Consider the following 25,745-nt stretch of genomic DNA (forward strand, 5'->3'; position numbering starts at 1 on the left):
AGCTTCAACCACAACAATACACGAGCATACAATAGATACAAACTTAAAGCGAACTGCTCCAAACTCGATTGCAGAAAATATGACTTCAGCAACAGAGTTGTCAATGCCTGGAATGCACTACCTGACTCTGTGGTTTCATCCCAAAACCCCCAAAACTTTAACCTAAGAATGTCTACTGTTGACCTCACCCCATTCCTAAGAGGTCTGTAAGGGGTGTGGATAAGAGCACCAACGTGCCTACCATCCCTGTCCTATTGTATTCATTTTAGGTATTCAATCCATTTATTTATTTATTTATTTATTTTATTTGATTTCTATACCGCCCTACTCCCGAAGGACTCAGGGCGGTGCACAGCCAAACAATAAAACACATACATACAAAATTTAAAAGTAGGATAAAGTCAAATTAAATAATACTATTTATACTTATATATATTATCTAATACAGTGGTCACCAACTAGTGGTGCGTGGACCACTGGTAGTCCATAAGAAAATTTTGGTGGTCTGCAGAAAAATTATTTGCATTTTTTATTATTGCACTAAATCAGGGGTCCTCAATCTACGGCCCCTGGGCCAGATATGTGCAATGAACGTTTGTGTTGCTGCAGAGAGTCTCCCCCTTCGGGATCTTTTTGTGTGGGTCAGAGGGGGGCAGAAATTCCAACTTTTTTTTTTTAATTTGATTTATATGCCGCCCTTCTCCGGAGACTCAGGGCGGCTTACAATGCACTAAGCAATAGCCTTCATTCTTTTGTATATTTATACAAAGTCAGCTTATTGCCCCCACAACTGGGTCCTCAATTTACCTACCTTAGAAAGGATGGAAGGCTGAGTTAACCTTGAGCCTTGGCGAGATTCGAACCTGCAGTAATTGCAGGCATCTGGTCTTAATAACCAGCTTAATAACAGAGTGCCTTAGACCACTGTACTACCAAGGCTCTTGGGGCCTGCTTCAGCTCCTGGTGCGGGACTTTGGACAAAGGCTGGACGGAAGCGCCGCTGGTGGTGAAGAGCCGGAGGGCCTTGTTCCAGTGGGACTGCATCATGGCCTGGAACTGACTGACATTGAGTTGGCCACTCTCACCCAGTCACATGACCACCTAGCCACACCCAGCCAGCCAGTCATTAGGCAGAGCATATTAGTGGTCCGCGGGATTTAAGATTATGAATTTAGTGCTCCCTGAGGTCCAAAAGGTTGGGGACCCCTGATCTAATACGCACTTGACAAATAAATAAATAAATAAATAAATTTCTGGCACTGGAATGCTGAGCATATATTTGTTTATCACTGCCACTGGACTCTCTTTGAAAACTCTGGTGGATAGCAATAAAGAATTCTGGAATCTCTTGGAAAACAGCAGATAGAAATCTTTTTTTTTTTTTGGTGAAAAATAAAACCTGTCACCTTTGTATGGTACATTGCTTGGATCCCCATAAATTAGCGGTATGGAATTAGGACAGTGTTTCAGATGGAGTTGAATCCTGAACGGAACCGATTTGAAAGAGATTATCATACATCCAAGGCAGAATAGATGCTTCCAATCATTCCTGCGATGAATAAATACCTTCTGAGAAGCCTCAACTCAGTTCTGATGCTTCTGAACTACAAATGGCAGTGCCACATCAAACATACCAAAAAGGGAAAGAAATGTTGCGAAGAGCCTTGGTGGCGCAGCAGACTAAAGCACTGTTAAGTAACACCAGCTGCCTGCAATTACTGCAAGTTCAAATCTCACCAGGCTCAAGGTTGACTCAGCCTTCCATCCTTTCGAGGTAGATAAAATGAGGACCCGGATTGTGGGGGCAATAAGCTGACTTTGTATAAAAAAGAACCCCGCTTGGGGGGGGGCAAAAGCCCTACTAAGCAGGTATATACAAAAGTATGAAGGCTATTGCTTAACACGTTGCCGCCCTGAGTCTCTGGAAAAGGGCGGCATATAAATCAAACCAATAAATAAATAAACTAGAGAAGGGAAGGGATTTAGTAATTGACAGGCTTATTCTCAATTCAGAGGCAACCTTATGAGAAGATCTCGACTGGACATCCCAACTGGGGTGCCATTTGCAATGGTACCACTAAGACGTGCTCCAGTTGCAGTGTCTTGGACAGCGGCAAGGCTCTTGTAGCACTGAGATAGCAGAAAGGTAATGGAAAGGTAAGGCAGTCAAAGTGTGAATGGGATTTGAGGCAATATTGAGAATGCTTATGGAACAAAAAAAAAAAATCTAGAAAATATTTTTTAAAAATAACTAAGATATGTCTATGACACAGAGCTCAAACAGTGTCCAGTTTGGGAGCTGCTGTATTGATCAGGGAAGTGCTAAGATGTCATAGTTCCCTTTTTCTTGTAAATTAGAGCAACATATCCCTTCTCTACATCACTGATTCCCAACCTTTCTGGCTTGGTGGATTGGCAGAGGTGGCGGTGGTGGCGGTGGTGGTAAAGGGGATAGTTACGCACGAGCACATTTTCACAAATACAGCTTCATATCAGTGGTGGGTTTCAAATTTTTATACTACTGGTTCTGTAGGTGTGGCTTGGTGGGCGTGGCATGGCTTGGTGGGCGTGGCTTGGTGGGTGTGGCAGGGGAAGGATACTGTAAAATCTCCATTCCCACCCCACTCCAGGGGAAGGATACCGCAAAATCCCCATTTCCTCCCAATCAGCTGAGACTTGGGAAGCAGAGAATAGATGGGGGCAGGGCCAGTCAGAATTTTTACTACTGGTTTTCTGAACTACTCAAAATTTCTGCTACCGGTTCTCCAGAACTGGTCAGAACCTGCTGAAGCCCACCTCTGCTTCATATGTGTGTGCATACATGCTCACCTCCCCTTCTGTGGTCTAGTTCTAAATGGGCTGCAGCCCAGGGGTTGGGGACCCCTGCTCTACATTTTTGGGACAGTAGAACTTGCATAATCCTGTGTTATAGAAAGATTGCAATCTCTGCCCCACAGTCTTGTGGTATCTAGCCTCCTATCATTTTCTAGTCATAAAATAAAACAAGAAATGCCATAGAAGTACAGATTAACAGATTAACAGAGTTGGAAGGGATCTTATAGGTCATCTAGTCCAACCCCCCGCTCAAGCAGGACACCCTACACCATTTCTGACAAATGGCAGTCCAATCTTTTCTTGAAAGTTTCAAGTGATGAAGCTCCCACAACTTCCGAAGGCAAGCTGTTCCATTGGTTGGTTGTTCTCACTGTCAGAAAATTTCTCATTTCTAAGTTGAATCTCTCCTTGATCAGTTTCCAGCCATTATTCCTTGTCTGGCCTTCAGGTGCTTCGGAAAACAGCTTGACCCCCTCCTCTCTGTGGCAGCCCCTCAAATATTGGAACACTGCTATCATGTCTCCCCTGGTCCTTCTCTTCACTAGACTAGCCATGCCCAGTTCATGTAACCGTTCTTCATATGTTTTAGTCTCCAGTCCCCTAATCATCTTGGTTGCTCTCCTCTGCGCTCTCTCCAGAGACTCAACATCTTTTTTTATAGCAGTGGAAACTTTCTCTGGATCCAAGAAACAAGTCAAACTGCCTGCCAAGAGTGAGCCACGAAAGGCTAAACAAAGAGTTCTCCAATGATAATCTTTTTCTCTGAACTCCATATACCCTCTTATTCTGTGGAACTGTGGAAAATGAAACAATGCTGAAAAACAGATCATCTTGAAATCAGTCTTTCGATGAATGCTGCATTTTATAGTATTGAAATAGAGAGGCATCAGGTGAAAAGTAATTCTATTGCCCATTGAACTTCATAAAATATGGTTTACAAAAGTTATTTTATCTTCACATCTCCCACCCTGGTTTTGTTTCTCTGTTATGCCATACCTCTGAATACTTTATTTTACCCAACAAATTCTTTCAGATGGTCAGTATTCCATTCTCACTGTCATGCCATTTAATTAATAATAGTTGGTAAAGCCAAAGATTCATCTGCTATTCAGTACTAAACGTAAAGTAAAAATAGGACAAGTTAATTATCAGAAAAAGAAAACAGAGCATCCTATTTTCACCTTCAGTTCAGTACTAAATAACATCACTTTGATATAGGTAAAGCATCAGCTGTTTGCCTGAAACTCAGGCAGTAGGAAATAGTTAACCCCGGCATCTCTTACTCTGAATGAAAAGCTCGGTTTCTGTCAACAGGCCTCCACCTTCAAAGCTAACCTTCCCCATGTCACTCGTGCGGCAATCTTTAATTTTCAGAGTGTGTGTCAAGCCATCTTCAGAGGTGATGATCTCGTACTTGTCATCCCGTTTCAACTCTTTTCCATTCAGTTTCCAAACAAAGTTGGAGACCTTTTTGGAAAGGCGGATCTCAAGCACAGCAGTTTGCCTTTCGTTTACTTTCAGGGGTTTCAGATCTGACAAAAACTCCAGAGGCTCGTCTGTCAAAAGAAGATAAAACTCAGAATGAATGCCCCTGGTTATATCAACGCTTGTCGATGGAGAACTTTTAAAAATACCATTGCCATATCTCAGTTCTGCATACTGGTAGTCCTCGATGTATGACCACAATTGTGCCCAAAATATCTGTTGCTAAGCAAAAAAGGTGTTAAGTGAATTTTGCCCCATTTTACAATCTTTATTGCCAAGTGAATCACTGCACTTTCTAAGTTAGTAACACGGTTGTTAAGTGAGTCTGGCTTCCCCATTGACTTTGTCACAAGGTCGCAAAAGGTGATCACAGGATCACACGACACTGCAACCATCATAAATATGAATCTGTTGTCAACAAGTCCGAATTTTGATCACATGAGCATGGGGATGCTTGCAATGGTTGTAAGTGTGAAAAAATGGTCATAAGTCACTTTTTTCAGTGCCATTGTAACTTCGAATGGTCACTAAATGAAGTATTGTAAGTTGAACGCTATCTGTATTTCTGCAGTAGAACTGGATATGTGCCTGGCCTGGGAGCATGTACCCTTACCCCCAAAAAAACCCTGCCATTTTTTGCTCCTCCTAGAGTTTCTCAAGTTTGTCAAAATTCAGAGGCTTGTGATGTTCAGGATAACATGTTTTCTTTTGAAGAAAAAACATTAAACTTTGTAGTAGATTTGTGACGTCCTTGATGACAAACCTCAAATTTTCCAATGCAGCTCCCAATTCCCTGACTCTAAAGCAGGGGTCTCCAACCTTGGCAACTTTAAGCTTTGCTGGCTGAGGAACTCTGCGAGTTGAAGTCCACAAGTCTTAAAGTTGCCAAGGTTGGAGACCCCTGCTCTAAAGAAAAGATAAAGATTACAACTCATACAAGTGGAAGACGTGCCCTTTCATCATCCTCCTATTAAATGAAAGAAATCAAACTTACCGATTACACGCAAATTTGCAGAGAGAACTTTATCAGCTACAACAAAAGAGTAGGCACCTATGTCATGTTCGTTGACGTTAGCGATGTACAGCATAAACTTAGTGCCTATCTGTTTTGCATCATATTTTCCTAAAGAATATTGAAAACGCAGGGGTTCGTCACCCTAGAAAGAAGAAAACGTGCGAAAGGGTGAGTAAACACATGGCAAACATGTGCTATTAAAATAGGAAAGAGGGCTTTGTAAGATAGCTACATCTATATCTATCCCTATTATTGCTCCCCCGCCTGGTTAATCATCTTCTTTTATGATTGGCACCCTCAAGAATGAATTAAATTCATAGCACAATACCTGTTTGAGCTCTTATCATGAATGTTCTGTCTTATTAAGGCTGTCATGTCTCATTGAGCAATGACAACCTTCAGGTAAAAATTGCACATTCAGTAATGGGCTCCAAGGTAAGTAAAATTCAAATTCCCAAACAGTGAACATTTATTACAAAATTAATGCCTGGATTCAGCTGGACATTTCATAAAGCAATAATTACTTTAGAGGTATATTGCAGCTAATTCATTCTGTAAAGTAGATAAAACGAACAAAATGAAATGAAATCCAGAGCATTTTCCTCTGGGCATGCATTAACAAAAAGGCAGTGTGGTGGCTCAGCGGTTAAGGTACTGGACTTGTCGGCTGGATAGCCGGAAACCCAGGTTCAAGACCCAAGCACCAAGTGATGGGATGTTCTTCCGTCCTTGCTCCAGCTCTTGCCAACCTATCAGTTTGAAAACATGCAAATGTGAGTAGATAAATAGGTACCACTATGGTGGGAAGGTAACAGCGCTCCATGATGTCATGCTGGTCACATGATCACAGAACTGTCTTCAGATAGCATTGGCTCAATGGCCTTGAAACAGAGATGAGCACTGCCCTCTATAGTCAGCAACGATTAGCAGAGTAAAATCCGGAGGGTCTCCTTTATCTTTTTTTTTAAGCATTACAATGCAACTAATTCTCCCACCTCACCTTTTCATGGAATATAACTTTTCTTGCTCTTAACTTTAACTGCCTTGCAGAAGTATTTCCTCATCAAGGTGGCTTTAAGCCACAAGCTGGACAATCCAAAGTCTATATTTGACCCTGGGTAGTTTACAACAATTAAAAACATCACAAAAATACAAACTCATGACACTCCAATTAAACAATACTTCCTGGATAAAACTATATCACCATCACCAAGATTTGCTTGGTCCCAATGCCTAGAAGAACAGCCATATCTTCAGGGCCTTATGAAGGGCTAATAGGCTCAGTACACAGGGATGAAATCTAGCAGGTTCTGACAGATTCTGGAGAACCGGTAGCGCAAATTTTGAATAGTTCGGAGAATCGGCAAATACCACTTCTGGCTGGGCCCAGAGTGGGGTGGGAATGGAGATTTTGCAATATCTTTCCCCGCCATGCCCACCAAACCACGCCCACCAAGCCACACTACACCACACCACGCCCACCAAGCCACACCCACAGAACCAATAGTAAAAAAATTTGGATTTCACCACTGCTCAGGAGGTAGGGAGAGACATAGTGTAGGCAGGGAGATACTTTACTCAGTCCCTCCATTGATCTTACTCAGTATTGTTGCTCCTTAACATCAATTAGTTGTGGGGAAAGCAGTGATTGATAGCATTGTTGCTAGGTGAAAAAGCCTTATCCCTTATCCTCAAAAATGAGGTTTTATTTTCCATCTTAGCAAATTTGCTTAAGCTGACTGTTGTCCATTGGTCTTCACAACAGACTCACAGAAACCTGGAGAGAAATGCTGAGACACAATGGGACAAGGCTTTCTGAACCTGTAGTAACTGTGAAAGTGTATGTATGATGGATGGAATATTGTGCTTCTTGTCAACATAGGTGCAACTTCTAACCCTCAATCAAACACCATTTCCCAGAATGGAAGAGATTCCTCATCTTGCTGTAGACAAAATATACAGAGCCCTTTGCTCTCACCACCTTCATTTCAGTTACAATAAGTTACAATAAATAAAAATACAGTTACTTTTAACCACATCATCTTTATATTGGCATCCCTGAGTTCCAGAATACAATCAAATATCGCTGTAGAGTCCACTTTAGCAGAAACATCTTCCAAGGGTTTTAGAATCTTTATAGCCTGAAACATAAAAGCAGAGCAATCTTTAGATCATTTTTTATATTTATTTTTAATCTTATTTATTGTTACATTTACTTATTGCAACTTGTGTAATACTCATGTTGGATACATGGATTTGACCATAAATCTCTTGAGTCTGTGATCCAATATTTTTCTTTTAATGTATTTCCAATATTACTTGTAATGATGCTACATTGTTAAGTCTCTGATCAAAACAGGAACAGCTAAACTTAGTGTGTTTATATTTTTATATATAAGAGAGAATCAGTAGCTAATAATCTTTCAGCATCTTCAAGCTAACAAATATATCCTGGCAGACATTGTATACATATCTTTTGTATTGTTACACTATTCGCATGAGTGACAGGCACTTGCACTCGCACACAGGTCCATTTGTGTGAATGGTGGGTGCACATGTACACTGCAGCTGCTATTCACCTGGAATCATCCCCTCTCCTTCTCCCACCAGTCCACCAAGCTGGAAAGATTGGGGACTGCTGGCCTAGAGGTAAAGATGCTTGCCTCACACTCAGGAGGCTGAGAGTTCAATCCTAGGCAGCAACAGATGTTTCTCTATCAGGGCGCAAAGAGAAAATATCTGCTGCGAACTCCGCATAGGCATCAGGAAGGGCATCCAGCCAGTAAATGGTCAGCTCCATTCATTTGCCCTGATTCCACCTCGATGAAAGGGGTTATAGGGTCAGAAAAAAATCATTTTCCCATAGCAGACAGACAGCATATATATCCTTTTAAAGGAAAATTATTGCCCTATATTTAAATTATGACGCACACGTAAGGCAACTCAAGGATCCAAGGACTGGGTGGATCCATCACTGACCTCAACTTCTTTTTTCTTCATCTCCTTCAGCTTTTTAAGAAGTCCTCGAAAATCAGTGAAACCATACTCCATGCAGACCTTCTCAAAGTCTTTCTTAGGCACCTGGGAGAGGATCTCCAGCATTTCCTTTTCATCAATCACTTTTTTCTCCTTCTTTGGAGTAGGAAGCCCCCTACATACAGGCAGACAAAATCAATGAGCTTTTCATAAAACCACATAAATTATTTTGTGGAACTTCTCCCTTAACCCCCAGTCAGAGTTACAATTCCATCTTTAACTATAGGAGGAGAGAATGGAAAGCCATTAATAATTTCATCAAGTACTTTGACCCCAAACAGCTCCCCAATTGAGTAGAATAGAATAGAATTTTTTATTGACCAAGTGTGATTGGACACATAAGGAATTAGTCTTGGTGCATGATTCTTGATGAATGTATCTTTTCTTTTATGTATACTGAGAGCATATGCACCAAGACAAATTCCTTTTGTGTCCAATCACACTTGGCCAATAAAAAAAAATTCTATTCTATATGCTTTCAGTGTGCATAAAAGAAAAGATACATTCATCAAGAATCATAAGGTACAACACTTAATGATATTCATAGGGTACAAATAAGCAATCAGGAAACAATATAAATATAAATTGTAAGGATACAAGCAACAAAGTTACAGTCATACAGTCATAAGTGGAAGGAGATGGGTGGTGGGAACGATGAGAAGATTAATAGTAGTGCAGATTTAGTAAATAGTTTCACAGTATTGAAGGAATTGCACTATTATTCTCTATATTATCTTGATACTACCCACTAAAATATCATGAAAAAGCCTCTTGAAGCAACCTGGTTCATGAAATAAGATGAAAAGCTCTTATGTATTACCCAGCTATGTGTTAGCACTTGGCTGATCTCAAAAAATGAAGCATGATAGGATGGATTAGTACCTGAATGGGAGATTACTAAAACATCCCAGGGCTCTAGATGACATTAGAAGACCTTTTCCAGTGCAAAGAGACTCTTCCTGCCATTTTAGACAATTCCAGTCAGTTTTCTCTTCCCTGACTATATTCAGAACCAGATAGATGGGTGCCCTGAGACAGTAGTAGGAATGGAGCTATGCTGGGTGGAGAATTCTGGAGAAGTCTTAAAGTTGCCAAGGTTGGAGACCCCGGTCTAGGCTACGGTTCTCCCAATGTTATTTTCAATCCCATTACACCTGGAAAAATGGGGAAACTGTTGCAAACTGATAGGAGTTTTACAGAAGAGGCAAGGAAATATGTTGGATGGTACAAATCTGGATGTTCGGGTTTGGTAAGTAGCTGAATATAGGAAAGAGAAAAGATGACAGACATTATCTACTTTTTGTAAAGTCTTAAAGACATATTTTTCCCCAATTGGGACTGAAGACTTTCTGTGATCCTGTCAGATATGACTGTTTTGTATGGCTAAAGGTAAGAGATGGAAAGCATCTCACCTCTTTTTCAGCCTTTTTTTGAAATCCATCTTTTCTTGGCCTTTAAAAAAAATCATGAAAAAAAAGAGGAAAGGAAGGATTAGTCCAAGCAGCCAAAAGTATAAGGCAGGGTTTCTCAATCTTACCAACTTTAACGTATGTGGACCAGTAATGGGATTCAAATCCCGTTGCTACCGGTTTGCTCGTGGGTGTATGCACACTTGTGTGTGTGCACAACACTTCTGCACATGTGCAGAAGCTTCTGCGTATGTGCAGAGATGTCCGGGCAAGTGGGCAGAGTCCCCCGCCACCGCTACTGGTTCACCTGATCCGAGGTGAACTGGTAGCAACCCACTACAGATGTGGACCTCAACTCCCAGAATTCCCCAGCCAGCAAGCTGAGTGAATCGTCTAGCTGGGGAATTCTGGGAGTCAAAGTCTACAACATCTTAGAGTTGCCAGGAAACTCTGGTGTAAAGGAAGCAAGATGTAGATGCTTTGGATATCTCATGGCAGTCTTTCATTACTCTGCCTCCCAGATACATTGGGATTACTACTTCCAGAATGTTCAGCCCAGGGGTGGGATTCAGTCGGTTCGGACCAGTTTGGGCAAACCGGATGTTAATTTTAATCTGGTTCACCGAACTGGTTGTTTCAAGGACTGGCTGACCCCGCCCACCCCACCCCTCCCCTCCCAGGAGTCTCCACGCAGCCCATTTTGGATGCCAGGCAAGTGCAGGGCACACGGAGAGGCTCTGAGGGCAAAAAATGGGCCTACCGGAAGTCTGGAAGGCCTCTGGTGCCCGGGGGAGGCCATTTTCGTCCTCCTGGAGGCTCCAGGAAAGCCTCCAGAGCCTGGGGAGAGTGAAAGTACTGGAAGTCTGGAAATGGGCCCATTTCCGGCCTCCGGAGGGCCTCCAGTGCCCGGGAAAAGCTGTTTTCACCCTCCTGGAGGCTCAAAAAAAAGTCTCCAGAGCCTGGGGAGGGCGAAAACACCCCCCCTGCCATGGTGCAGGAGGCCAAGTAGGCCATGCCCCCATGGACACATACACCCAGTGATCAGGCAGTGAACCACTTGCTGAAATTTATGAATCCCACCCCTGGTTCAGCCAGCATAACTGAAGGGAATATCAGTTCTAACACATCAAGAATTGGTTAAGTTGCAGAGAGAGGAATTGTTGCATAATTGTGGGCCAGAAATCTGTGATCCTTATTACACATTGCCCCAGAGCATCCAGTTCCTTTATTCAAGGAAAAGCTACAGGATTGTTCTAGTTTGAAAATGGGATAAAAGTCTCTAGATTCTCTTAAACCTCCAAGTGCTTCACGACCCTCTAAAAGGATGCAAATTATCAGCTGTCTGCAAGGAATATAAATCCATCTATTTCCCACCATCCAGTCAGAGCTGAACAAGCTTCTTGGATGAGAAGCAAAACGTCTTCAAAGAAAAAACAAGAAAGTCCACTTGTCTCCTGAAAAAAGCACCTTTGGGACAACTGAAAACGGGATGTTATTTTTCTTCCCAGCTCTGAATTTATGCTTCTTGTTTACCTTCAGTTATAATCAGGGACACTGTATAGATAATGTCAGCATGCCTGTTGGAAACCACACACTTATAAAGATCAGCATCACCACCTGTGAGGTTTTCTAACTGCAATGAAAAAACAACACAGATCAAAATGAAAGTACCCTTAATCAGTGGTGGGATTCAAGTAATTTAACAACCAGTTCTCTGCCCTACTTATTTCTTCCAACAACCAGTTCACCAAACTGCTCAGAAAGTTAACAACCGGTTCTCCCGAACTGGCTGAATCCCACCACTGCCCTTAATGCTCTAGAGGTCAAATGGGGCATAATCTGTAGCATTTAGAGAGTGGACGTGTTTCAGTTCAACAAAGGAGACTTTAAAGAAAGTTTTAATAAGATGATAGGAGCACTCTTGAAAATAAAAAAAAAAGGCATTTTGCAAGGCAGAGAAGGAAGCAAAAGAGAGAAGCAACTTTTAAAAAGCCACACATTTTTACCTTGAGGACGTACTCTTTATTGATGCTGTCGAAAAATACCTTTGATCCCTCTTTGAGTGGCACCCCACTTTCTCTTTTCCATGTAACATTGGGTTTGGGGTTACCTATCACTTTGGCTCGGAATATAGCCTTATCTCCTGTTGCAAGCAACACAGAATGAGATTTGAACAACAAATGAGTATGAATGTACCAGATTTACACATTTAAGGACAATTTTCAGGCTGCCTCAAGATAGAATAGAATAGAATAGAATTTTTATTGGCCAAGTATGATTGGACACACAAGAAATTTGTCTTGGTGCATATGCTCTCAGTGTACATAAAATAAAATATACGTTCATCAAGAATCATAAGGTACAACACTTAATGATAGTCATAGGTTACAAATAGGCAATCAGGAAACAATATCAATATAAATTGTAAGCATACCAGCAACAAGGTTACAGTCATAAGTGGGAAGAGATGGGTGATGGGAACGATGAGAAGATGAGAAGATTAATAGTAGTGCAGACTTAGTAAATAGTTTGACAGTGTTGAGGGAATTATTTGTTTAGCAGAGTGATAGTGTGTTCCTAGCCTCTTTCTTTAGCAACTAAATGAGATCACTACGACAGGTTAGCCATCTATTTGGAATTGGGTACCACCAGCACATTGATGATAATATCTGCCCCAAGATCTTCATACTCAGCAGTACATCTTGACTTCTGATTGTCTAAGTGATGCAGGCACAATCTTATCTCAATATCTGGAGGTTGTTGGTGCCTGGATGGGAAGGAACAAGATCAAGTTCAACCTGAGCAAGACTAAGTGCCTGCGGGTGCTTGATTCTCCCAGTTTTGGGGAGGACCAAGTTTTGGGGACCTTCCACCTTTGATCAGGACTGGGGAGCAATCTGGGGTCTTCCTGAACTCTCAGCTCTTGCTTGAGAAGGAGTGGAAGCCATGGCCAGAAAGGCCTTTGCACACCTTCAACTTGTACATCCTTTGAGCCCATTCCTGGAATAAGAAACCCTCTTTATGAGACTCATGCCTTGGTTACCCCATGGGGGAATTACTGCCTTACAATGCACTTAATATGAGATTAGCTTAAAGATTGCTGAGAAATGACAGCTGGATGCAACAACAATGACAGAAAAGACTTGCTTTGGCCATGTAACACCCATGCTAGGTGAGCTGCACTTGAAAGTGCAATTAAAAATGCTAGTGATTACCTATAAAACCTACATAGTATCGTTATGTATAGTATAACCTAGCTATTTGAAGGACTAGCTTTCTCCTGCAGAGTTAACCTATTAGGTGCGCAAAAACCAGGTTTGCATGCAGAAGTTCCAGATAGTGTATTGTTAAAGTCTATACACAGGAACCTTCTCAGACTAATGGTTAGCATCTGGTTAGAACTAGATAACAGTCAATGGCATTCAAGAGGGATTAGATTTAGTTTGCTTGTGGCTATGCAAAAATTTATAATCAATGTCTCTTTTAACTTCTTCCCTTGGCTCTTCCAGTCCTTCTTCTACATGATCTATCCCTGTGTTGGCAAACCTATAGAAAGTGTGCCGGAAGTGGCATGCAGAACCATCCCACGCGGGATGCACGGCCTTGCTGGCTCCTCTTCTGTGTTCCTATGCACACATGTGCACCAGTCAACTGGCCTTCACGCGCGTGGGAGTGCCAAAACCCGGAAGAGCAATGTTCCATCACACATGTGCACTCCAGCACATGAATTTCCAGGTTTCTGTCGTGTGCATGCACGATGGCCTGCTTTTCATCGGGCGAACCTTCGCGCCGAAAACTGGAAGTTCGGGAACATTGCTCTTCTGGATTTAGTTGCTCCAGCACACGCGAAGGCCAGCGAGGCCACGCAGTCTAGGTGAGATGGCTTTGTGTGCCATTTCCGGTATGCAAGTCAGCATGTGGTAATGTGAAAGGTTAGCCATTACTGATCTATCCTATGTGTTCCAACACAATTGGTTTAATTATGCTATCCATGAAGCAATATGATTTAGAAATGAGGCCACTCTGTCACAGCACTGGCTCTCTGGAACAATTTTCCCCCCAACATGTAAAAACTTCTCCCTTTGCTCATCTTTAAGCAATCCTTAGAAATGTGCTCCCCCCTCCCCCCAGGGCTAGGGGATAGGGTGTTGGAGGAAATATGGCTTTTCAGTTGGGGCAGATATGGATGGAATTTATACTATCCCTTGGATGTTGAAATGTTTTTATATATTCTTTTAATTTGTGAAGCTATCCAAAGTTGTTTAGGAGTCGGTTAGCCTAGAAACTCAATAAACAAACTAACCAGCTAACCAATTTAGCATTAACAGATAACAGATTAACAGAGTTGGAAGGGACTTTATAGGTCATCTAGTCCAACTCCCCGGTCAAGCAAGAGACCCTACACCATTTCTGACAAATGGCAGTCCAAGTTTATATTCTCTAATTGCAGGAGAATGGTGGAGAACAGTTTGTTGAGTCTTTTCGTATGACCAGCTCCAGCTTTTCATCGTGAAATGTGTTTGGAATATTCAAGTCAGCAAAATGTTATGGTTGGAGTGACTTCATTCCAACCCCTCCTTCCCAATTTTCTGTCCCTCCCCCCATTAACATTCACTCCCAAATTTAACTTTAGGAGAGTTTCAGTGGTGGTGGTAGGGAAGAGATGAATACTGGAAGAATAAGACTACTTATTCTTTCCTCTTGAACATAAATGTGACAGAGAACCAGGCAGTTATGGTGTAATATTATATTGGGGAAGGCTAATATGAAGGGTGAATAAGAGGTTACCTTCGGGAGCTGTCAGTGGCTGAGGCTTCTCCATAAATTCAGGAATGCTTTCTCCTGCAGGGATTTCCACAGAATGAGAAACCATGCTGAAGGACTCTACAGAAGAAGAAGAGGATTTCTTGGAAACCATTTCCCCTGCAGATAAAAGCAGGCACATGTCATACAAAATAACATTTTTCATTAATCTGTTTGAAATTTAGGTCCACAAATATCTCCAGAAAGCAATAATTAGGAAAAAAAATGGCTCATGTTTTTTCCAGCAATGGATGGCTAAATACCAAAGCACTAAAAGAAATAAGTCTATCATTATTTCAATAAACTTTAGAACAGATCTCACAGTTCAATATTCACCACAAATTCTGTTTTAAAGTGAAAAAGGATCCCAGCTTCCCCAGCCTCCTTTCCTTTGAAATTATCATTATGTCATTCCACATCTTCTTCCCGTAAACTTCATCAAAGAACAAGCAAGAAGGCAAAAATTATCTATTGGATTTATTTGCTGCTCATGTAATCATGTCCCTCTCCCGTGCTTTGGACTCTTCCCAATTTATGAAAAAAGAACATCAAGAATTTGCTTGAGTCTGTATTTAATAATCAATTTAAAAAAAAAATTATAATTATTTGCATTCAAATTCTGTCTCATAAGCAAACTATTATATTGAATATTTTACAAGTTGCCTTTAAATATAAAATCTTTAAATATCTAGAGATTTTTATTTTTATAGTTAGATATAATTTTTAAATAAAATATATAAATGTATTTTATATTTAGAGATTTAAATATCCAAGATTGCAAATAAGTTATTCAATAACAATTATGACTCTATGAAAAAAATTAATTATGGCTATATTAAAAAAAAATAAAAGGACATGAAAAAATGGAACAAGAGTTGTTTTAGGATTTTAGGCCATTTACAAGTAGTCCTCAACATGTAACGGTTTGCTTAGTGATGGTTCAAAGTTACAACGGCAGTGAAAAAAGTGACTTATGACCATTTTTCACACTTATGACTGTTGCAGCATCCCCATGGTCATGTGCTTTACATTCGGATGCTTGACAACTGACTCACATTTACGACAGTTGGAATATCCCAGAATCATGTGATCACCTTTTGTGACCTTCTGACAAGCAAAGTCAATGGGGAAGCCAGATTCCCTTAACAACCATGTTACTAATTTAACAACTGCAGTGATTCACTTAACAAATGTGGCAAGAAAAGTTGTAAAATGGGGCAAAACACACTTAGCAATTTTCTCACTTAGCAACCTACATTTTGGGCTCATTTACAGTCGTAATTCAAGGACTACTTGTAACAGCAATCAGAATGTGTCACGAGTGTTTTCAGGATTGCTGTGGCTACTTGATCAGTCACAAACAGTATGGTTTCAATCAAGCCATCTCCTGTTTGCAATTACCTGCAAGCCTTCCCCGCCCTAGTTAATTGCAGGTTAACTCCCCATATAAGCAAGGACCTTTTCGCTTGCTACTTGGGCCTAAACGCTGTTTTAGGCCTAGATGCAAGAACTCTTGCTGGAAGCTGGAAGCAGAACTCAGTGCAACATCGCAGATGGGAGGAGAAGCACAGATAAGGACTCCAGACGCTGTTGCAGAGAAACTCCTATGGATGCTTGCCTTTTGCTGTTTCGAAGCATGCAAGCTATCATCGGGACTGCTGTTGCTGGACATTCTTCCTCCCACAAACTTCAAACTACGTTTGCTGTTTGAACTGTTTTTACTTCAGGTGACTTTTAGCTGTGAAGTTTGTGCTGCCGCCCTTCTACTACCTCGATGATGTATCGACACTGAAGCTGCTTATCTTCATGTTAGCTTTATTCTCTTGTGAACTGTTTCGGTATTGTGGAGAGGAATCTAGGGAGATAGCCTTGCTTCACATAACCAAGATAAGACTTTATTTTTAATGTGCTTTCTTAAAGACATAGTGCTTTTTAAACATTTTAAAGTAAATTATATTACACAAGACTCCTCTGTCAGATTTATTTCAGTCCTAGTGCGTTTGCTCATGAGCTGGTTCCAGGTCCAGGGGACCCCTCAACTCCATTTCCTAACAGAATGTTATCCCCCAAACTGATGTATTTTATGCTTAGTTCAAATTAGGGTAGAATTGGGGGCATACCTTGTTTATACTACCTTGTTTATACTACCAAGCAGCTCAGCTAATACCCTCTTTCCCCAAAAATAAGACATGCCCTGATAATAAGCCCAATCGGGCTTTTGAGCGCATGCGCTAAAATAAGCCTCTCCCCCAAAAATAAGCCCTCCCCAAAAATATTTAAACGCAGAGCTGGAAATCAGATAAGACGGCAAGAGGAACCCCTCTTGCTCCACATGCTCCAAAATAATAAGACCTCCCTGAAAATAAGGCCAAGCACTTATTTTGGGGTTCAAAAAAATATAAGGCAGGGTCTTATTTTCGAGGAAACACGGGGAGTAATAGCACTTAGACTTATATACCGTTTTATAGTGCTTTACAGCCCTCTCTAAGTGGTTTACACAGTCAGCATATTGTCCCAAACAATCTGAGTCTTCATTTTACTGACCTCAGAAGAATGGAGGGTTAAGTCAATCTTGAGCCAGTCAGGATCGAACTCTAAGCAGAGGTAGCCTGCAATGCTGCATTCTAACCACTATAACACCATGGCAAATAATGGATTGAGATGAAGAATGTTCAATTCTTAGGTAAGAATTGGGTAAGAATCTGGTTTTTTCCATTCCAAGTGGACTTTCATAAAACAAATGAACTCAACAGCAACTTTACATAAGTCATGTGATGAATGTAAAGAAAGATGTTTCCAGGTTTTATTTTAGGTATCTGTTTAGTTTTAATCAGGTTTTAAGTTTTAATCAAGAAATATCCATACCATTGATATCATGTAGGAAAAAAGGGCTCCATAGAGGAAAGTATTTTTATAATAACACAATATTTTATAATTTGGACAGAACAGCAGTGAGAATATAAGATGCCATCACTTCTGTATTGTTAAATCAATTTATAATTGCAAAACAAGGATGCTGGAGATTGGTAACAGACATCTGTCTAATGTTGAAAAAATTATTTATAGAACCTAAAGCTATAATCTCAAAAATATATCAGGCCTTATTTGAAATAAATTTTGATGGAACTAACAATTTCTACAGTGGCTTGGGGGATGCTTATAAGCAACTCTACAAGAAATATATCTTTTTACTTCAGTGTCATCAGTTCCAATAAAAAATCTTATATAGATCTTATAATGGTGCAGTAAAATGGTTGGCAAGGCTGTAAACTGAAGGGAATATTTTTTCCCCCATTTTAGGTAGGAATGTAATAAAGTTTCAGATTTTTAGCAGAAAGGTTTTAATAAAAACCGTATCTAACTAAACAGAAGTTTAGTTAAGTTTGAGTTTAGTTTTGAATTTTCTCCAAAATTAAGTTTACTACACATATTGGATGGTTAGAAAAAAAATTGCAAAATAAACTTATTAATTCTACTTTTAGCAGCAAAATTATAATTAGAAAATGGAAATAATTAGGCAATATTTCAGTAGATGGCCAGTATAATAATAAGACAGCATTGCTTGCGAAAATTACCGATAAAATCTATTCCTTGAAAATGGAAACCAGTAATGCGTAGCAAACAATGGTGGGATTTCATTGTTTACATAAGAGATAAATATCCTTGTATTAATTGGTGTCAAAATTGTAGGAAAGTTAAAATATACTAACATCATTAACTTTTTAAATTTAATTACTACAATCGAAAAAAGAAAACAATTGAACAGAAAAGATTAGAAAAATGTGCCTTTGAGCTCTGTACAACCTCTTGCTGTACAACATATCATAAAGTAAAAGAATTCCCTGCCCCTGTGACATAATCCATCTGGGACTGGAGTGAACAGAAAGGGTAATCATAGATGTATGACCTCAGAGTCAGCATGAAAGAGGTTGATTTGGGACTAAGACAAGATGGTAGAAGAAAGTGGGCGTAATTGCATGAGGGAATGACCTTCAAAGACTCTTCCTAAGGCATGGTTGGATAAGAGACAGCATAGCATTACCACCTTTAAAGCGCTCCATGGCATAGGACCCGGGTACCTTCGAGACCGACTTCTGCCACCAATAGCCTCCCACCGGCCAGTTCGCTCCCACAGAGAGGGTCTCCTCAGGGTGCCATTGGCCAAGTTATGTCAGCTGGCGACACTCAGGGGGAGGGCCTTCTCTGTGGGAGCCCCAGCCCTGTGGAATGAACTGCCCCCGGAAATACATAAGATCCCCGACCTCCGGGTATTTCGCTGTGCACTGAAGACCCTGTTGTTCCACCAGGCCGGGCTATCGACATGATAATTTTAAATTGGGGTATTTTAAATTTCTGGGGTTTTAAATGGAGCCAAATTTATTTAATAATTTTAAATTTTAAATTGATGTTTGTCTTGTGTTTTTAAATAGGCTGTACACCGCCCTGAGTCCTTCGGGAGAAGGGCGGTATAGAAATAAAATTATTATTATTATTATTTATTGGTTAATCTTTAGTGAGATTCACAGCCTTTGAGGCTGGTTAATAGCTCAGCAGCTCGAGTCCTAACCAAGGACCTAGGAACTGTTAAGGTATCGTCGGAGGATGTAAGCTGTTCCGAGTAAGGTGGTTTTTTGTAGAGTCAAAATGTTCAAGTCCGGCAAATTTAAAATTTCTAAATAGCGGGGTAGTCCTTTGGGTATTGCTCCGAGGGCTCCAATTACAATCGGGACAACACACGATTTCTTTTTCCACAGTCGCTCAACTTCAATTTGTAAGTCCCGGTACTTTGTGATTTTTTCTTGCTGCTTATCTTCAATTCGTGCATCACCAGGTATTGCAATGTCAATGAACCATACTTTTTTCTTTTCAACTATTGTTATGTCAGGTGTGTTGTGGACCAAGTGCCTGTCAGTCTGAATCCTAAAGTCCCACAAGATCTTGAGTTTCTCATTCTCTAAAATTTTCTCAACCTGATGTTCCCAGTGGTTTTTGCTGTACTCAAATCCAAACTTCTGGCACAATTTCCAGTGAATGATTTTAGCAACACGGTCATGGCATTGTAGGTAGTCAGTTTGTGAAATTTTGCTGCACCCACTGATCAGGTGGTCGACTGTCTCATCTTTCTCATTGCAGAGGCGCCATTTGCTGTTGGTGGTAACATGTTGAATTTTTGCCTTCATACATTATTATTATTATTATTATTATTATTATTATTATTATTATTATTATTATTATTATTATTATTATTATTATTATTATTATTATTATTATTATAGCTCGTAGTGCTGGATAGTGGACGGGACAGGAATTTGGAAGAAACCCTCCCTAATTTCTCGGGGTAAATGAAATGGGGAAGAATTATACTTTTCGACTTGCAAGATTCTTTTACTGTAACCTTACAATAAAGCAGAATTCCAGTAGCTGATCTGGTTGTGTTTCCTATTTGGTCTACCTGGTAGACTGTTGGCGATATCACATAAATGAGAACCCAGACTGTTGAGGGTAATATGCTGGTCTTGTAAAGCGTCCAGAGAGTGTTGTAAAGCTCTATGGAGTGGTATATAAGTCTAAGTGCTATTGCTAATGGGGGCAGGCAAGTATCAAAGCAGCCTAGAAATATCAAAATAAATAAGAAATATAAGACACCAAGAGACTTTCCGTTGGTTTTGGATGGCAGAATTAGAAAGGCAATTGGCACTCTGAAATACCAGTTTGTTAGGACTGCAGACCATAACAGACCATCACATTTGGAAAACATTAGACTCAGGAAGTTAAACATAATTGTGAATTACAGGTCCCGTATGCTAAGCCTGAAGCAAGCAAAAGTATTGATTATAATGATATCAATGGGTAGTTGTCAAAAAGAGATTCTACCCCCTTTTCAGGCACTGAGATATAACCAAAGTGTCTACATTAGCTGACTTAGAATTAATTAATATAACTGTATTCCTTCTTTAAAAACAGCTATAGCATTTTTTTGATATTCTGACCTCCTGGAGATAATTATCCAACTACAGTACTTGCCTTCTGTGATTTGGGTTGTCTGAGTCATGTGCTGCGCTGAGCTGGAGGCAGAAGAGTAATGTTGCTGGACCTGAGTTTTCATCTGCAGGACTGCAGTTGCCATAATGACTTTGATGTTTTTACAGGTTGCAGAATTTATAAAAGCTGTGGAAGGGGGGAAAAAAATCATTTTACTCATTTAATGTAAGCACCTCTTTTATTTCACTTGGTCTTGATCTAAAACAGCGGTTCTCAACCTGTGGTCCGTGGACCCCTGGGGGGCCACGATGTCATCACAAGGGATCTGTGAAGGCTTGAAGAAATGTTATGATTTAAATCTTGAATTAAGTCTTGGGGGTCCGTGGCCATGGTCCTTGGCCACAAAAGATATTTAAATGGGACCACTGGTAAAGAAAAGGTTGAGAACCACTGACCTAAGCCTATATTTCTCAACCTCAGCAACCTGAAGATGTGTGGACTTCAACTCCCAGAATTCCGCAGCCAGCCCTCATGTCCATATATCGTCAAGTGATCAAGGTTGAGAAACAGTGGTCAGGGAAGTTCAGGGAGTTGAAACCTAGCATCTGGAAGGCCCTGACATTGGAAAGGATGGCTCAGTTTATCTGATATCTTCAGCCTGAATGTTCCTGTGATGGATAACAAAGGAATAAAAACAATACTAGTCAGTTAACAAAATAACAAGGTGAAACCAAAAATCATAATTCAGATTACCATATATAAGGAAGGGATACATATCTGAACTGTCCAGAACACAGGGGGAAAGAAAAAAATAATTGTTTGGCTTAATATGGATGTATAATTTTGAGAAATCTTGGTGAACTTGTGAAATATCAAATGTCTGGAAATAGGTGAATGTGGTCTTTATCTTTAGAAAAAGACAATCCAATATGCAGGGTGTTAATATCTATAAAGATTCTAGATTCTAGATTCTAGAGCAATTCATAAAAGAAGCAGTATGGAGAAATGGCTAAGCCCATGGTATCATAGGCCACAGATCTCAAATCTCTGCTCCCAGAGGCATCTACCTCCCACTTTGGGGTACCTACTTGGAGATCCTGGTGCTACCACTTTCAGATGGCATAACTGGCATCTTCCCCCTAGCCCCAGTATATGAGATAAAGACAGCTTTCATAACCTGTACTGCCTTTCTGCTGATTAAAAGACTAAGGTGTAAATAACTGAAATAATTTCAATAATACTATCTCCCAGGCTCAGTCACATTGAAATGATATATGACTGCAGGCTTCAGCCCTATATTCCACCACGAATGTACAAAATCAAACTTATTTAAAAAGAAGAAAACAAACTATGAAAACCCTGAAAATTCCAAAATAAGCTACAAATGGTCTCCTATAAATGAGTATTTTTAAATAAATTTATATAGTTGCTCAACTTGACTCCAGGCAACTTACAAAATTAAAAATGCACATCACGGTACCCATAGTTCCTCCCACCTAGCCCCACCCACCCCCGGTGACATCAACAAACACAATCACACCAACCACTTGATTTGTTTTGTATCCATCTACGGTCTCTAAGCTTTTAACAGAACCACATCTTCAATGCCTTCAGGGCCTTCCTGAAAAATGCAATACTTTATATAGTTTTTGATACTATTTTTTTCCAAATTGAGAGGTTGGAACAGGTTTAGGTGAGGAGAACATGGATGATCATCTTTAAAATTTGAGAAGAAGCCCTATAAGACATGCAGAAGGAACTTGGGATGTGAAAAGAAAAGAAGACAGAGGGGAAACATGTTACTAGTACAGTGTTCAGATACATAAAATTGAACCATAGGGAAAATGATCAGGAATTATTTTCTATTGCCACATAAACTAAGGCTAGAAATATTGGGTAAAAGTTGTAGTTATTTAGGTTTCATTTAAATCCAAGAAAGAAAAAAACCCTTCCTGATGAGCACTGTCCAAAAGTGGAGCAGAAGACATGTGGAGCATTCTCATAACCTTTGTAGAGGGTTTTTTGTTTTTTGAAAAGCAAAGAACTGGGCAAGCCCCTTTCAAGGGTAATTATATGGTTTTTTGCACATTGTGGAAGGTTGAACTAGGTAATTCTTATATTTCTTTCCATCCTTATAATTGTATCATTCTATGATAGTTGGCAATTTTGAACTTTAATCAGAAACTGTATGGAATGATCATATGTTTACTTGGCCTGGTTCACAGCTTCTCCCTCAGATATCTTCCTCCAGAATCACCTTTTCTTTTTAAAGGATTTAATTTTTCTATTCTTGTATGCATGACAGAGACCCAGTCCTCCTGAGAATTTGTGTTTTGCATCTGGATAGTCCTTGAAAGATGGATTTGATAGTCCAATCACAATAATCAGTCTGTAAATAACTTGGAAACAACAGCAATTCTGAAGCCAGTGCAAATTTGTCAGGAACGAATCTTGCCTTATCGTATTATTTAATCAGGTAGCTTCCTCAGTAGATTAATGGAATGGTGCATATTCCATTAAAATAGATTCCCCCCCCCAAAAAAATATTTATATCATTCTGATTAGCAAGTTCAGTATAGACTGGGTAATATTACAGTGACATGGATACATAGCTGGTTTGAAAATCATACTCAGTGAGTGTTATCAAGCTGGAATAAAACATGTCAGAAACTTTAATTGTGGAAAATTCAATTCTGGAAAATTCTATTAAATGTATCAGTTTATATCCTGAATGAAGAAATAGAGATTTGTTTCTCAAATTTTTCAAGATGACATAACATTTAGTGAGATTAATATAATTCTATGAGACTTTGATAAGTTAGAGCAATAAGCCAAACATAATGGTATAAAATCAATCAGAGACAAAGCTCTTCATTAGGAAACAGAAATTAAACGCTCAACTATAGCCCGAGGAATACTTGGGTTGATAATAATGAAAAATACAATGTAGTAGTATTTGATTACAAGTAAAGTAAATCAATAATGTCACTTGCCTGCAAAAAAAAAAAGGTTAAAAGCTATTTTAATTGCAGAAAAAGAAATATAATTTCTTAACCACAAGATGTAGTAGTTCCCCTATTTTCTACCCTTGTCAGATCCTACATCTAATATTCTATTAATTACTATACAACCCACAAAGGGCTTAGCCAGACTGAAATAGATTCAGTGGGTGATAAGGATTTTTATGCCGCTAGAACCTAAATGCTATGAAGAGTGATGGAAGGAATTGGGAAAATTTAGTCTTAGGAAGAGAATGGACAAATACAATGGATTCTCAAAATACCTGAAAGAATGTCACCCAGAAAAAAAAAGTCTTCTATATTTTCAGAGTTTAGGATGTGGAATCAGATTCCAGCTACAGGAAGGCAGATTTCAGATGAAGATAAAGAAAAATTTCCTACAATAAGAGCAGTTTCAACAGTGAGATCAATGACCCTGAGAAATGATGGACTCCCAGTTCAAGTGGAGGATAGATAGCCATCTGTTTGGGATTTGGATGGTGCAGGTGATTGAATCTAATGGCTTGCACTGTCTTTTCCAGCTCAACAAATACCTGGTTTTATTGTGATAAAAGTCAGTCTGGACTGTTCAGGATCCTGGATGCTATCAAGGATATATTTAAGTCTGTTTGGAACTGACAATAACAATTACATTTTGCATCCTGTTGTTTAGATGCTGTAGGTGAGCTTGAATGTTACTTATTCTTAGTCTCTATCCATTAACTTTAATACAATGTGATATTTTCAAGAATACATCAGATTAGGTGAACATATTCAAAAGAAAGAAAGAAGAACACATCTGAAAGCAATTAGAACAGAAACACCTGTATGGTATTGCAAATACAACAGGCAAATAAAATGGTGTGCATATAGTACAGTACCTTTCCTTTTTCTGGCTGAAAAGACCACAGACGGATGCTGTTTTGAAACCGGTCTTTGTGAAGCATCAGTGAGCTCTTCTGTGTTCTGTAGCAGAGATGAACTGGCTAAAGTGCCTTTACACAGCCTGAGCTGGATCCCTCAGCATATATCAAATATGGCTCTGTGTAGCTGAAACTTTAAATAGACACTGGCCCCTTGTGGGCGATGTGGTTACATGTGCATTTCTGCAGCTTCAACAATTTCACTTATTTAGAGACAGTATTACAGAGGCACAACTCAAGGACACAACAGTGATTAAAAATTAAATCCAGCATGTTCTTAGACAGCAGTCTTAATGTTTGTTTTGTGTGTGTGTGTGTGTGTGTATTTATTTGTTAATTAATTTATTTATTTAGCGTATGGTTGGTCACACACAGTATTTGTTAAATTTGTTTGTTAAATTTATATGCCACCCACCTCACTCAAGTGGGGTAGCTCTGGGCAGCTTCCAAACTTCATAAAAAACAAATGTGCAAATGTGCTATTGTGGTAACATTTTCTGCCAGCTCAAGGACTGGTGGATAGCACTTAAAACTCTCATGGTTTCATTATGATTTTTGTCAAGAAATAGCTCGTTTTTAAAGTGGAAGCCTCAAATGATCTCTACCTTCTCTAATATGAAGAAATCAAATTATTACTTCCGACTTTGCTCAGTAGATATTTATTGCACATCCTTCATGCTTCTGGATGTTTTTAGCTCCCAGAGCATATTTTCCTCCTGCTGATTTTAGCAGGAAGCCTCGATCACTATGCAAAGCAGGATGAACTCCTCAAGCCTTCTCTCTGTCAGATCCCTGGGGATGGCTTACCATCAAAAGACGTTACCTTATAAGAGTAATGGAGAAGTCTTGAAGTTGCCACTGGGATTTGAGCTTAATTCATACTTAATAATAAAACATTGACGCAGACAAGTATTACAACTTCCCAGAGGAGAAATCTTTTATATAAGGCATATGTTGTAATAAGAATTGCCTCTCCCTCAAATTCTGCCATGTACCCAGGGGTGAAATCCAGCAGGTTCTAACAGGTTCTGGAGAACCAGTAGCGGAAATATTGAGCAGTTCGGAGAACCGGGTAATACTACTTCTGGCTGGCCTCAGAGTGGGGAGGGAATGGGGATTTTGCAGTATCCTTTTCCTGCCATGCCCACCAAGCCATGCCCACCAAGCCACACCCACAGAATCGGTAGTGAAAAAATTTGGATTTTACCACTGCATGTATCCCGTTAAAGGTAGAATCAGACCACACTCTCCTTCCCTC

At 39.9% G+C, this 25,745-nt stretch overlaps 1 protein-coding gene across 1 annotated transcript in view; it reads right to left on the reverse strand.

Annotated features, from left to right (window-relative positions):
• Positions 1-24,580, reverse strand: part of IGSF22 (immunoglobulin superfamily member 22) — a 50,687-nt gene extending 26,107 nt beyond the window's left edge. The window contains exons 1-10 of the mRNA XM_034416927.2: positions 24,446-24,580; positions 20,608-20,751; positions 14,569-14,703; positions 11,787-11,923; positions 11,314-11,413; positions 9,784-9,823; positions 8,315-8,486; positions 7,363-7,476; positions 5,315-5,477; positions 4,119-4,391 (exon numbers count right to left, since the gene is read on the reverse strand). Coding sequence (XP_034272818.1) covers positions 4,119-4,391; positions 5,315-5,477; positions 7,363-7,476; positions 8,315-8,486; positions 9,784-9,823; positions 11,314-11,413; positions 11,787-11,923; positions 14,569-14,703; positions 20,608-20,710 — 1,237 coding nt within the window. The 5' untranslated portion in view covers positions 20,711-20,751; positions 24,446-24,580. The remainder of the gene's footprint in view (positions 1-4,118; positions 4,392-5,314; positions 5,478-7,362; positions 7,477-8,314; positions 8,487-9,783; positions 9,824-11,313; positions 11,414-11,786; positions 11,924-14,568; positions 14,704-20,607; positions 20,752-24,445) is intronic.
• Positions 24,581-25,745: the final 1,165 nt, after the last annotated feature.

This window comes from Pantherophis guttatus, chromosome 1 (assembly GCF_059756535.1).
Source record: "Pantherophis guttatus breed Tessera chromosome 1, ASM5975653v1, whole genome shotgun sequence".
Taxonomy (NCBI): Eukaryota; Metazoa; Chordata; class Lepidosauria; order Squamata; family Colubridae; genus Pantherophis; species Pantherophis guttatus.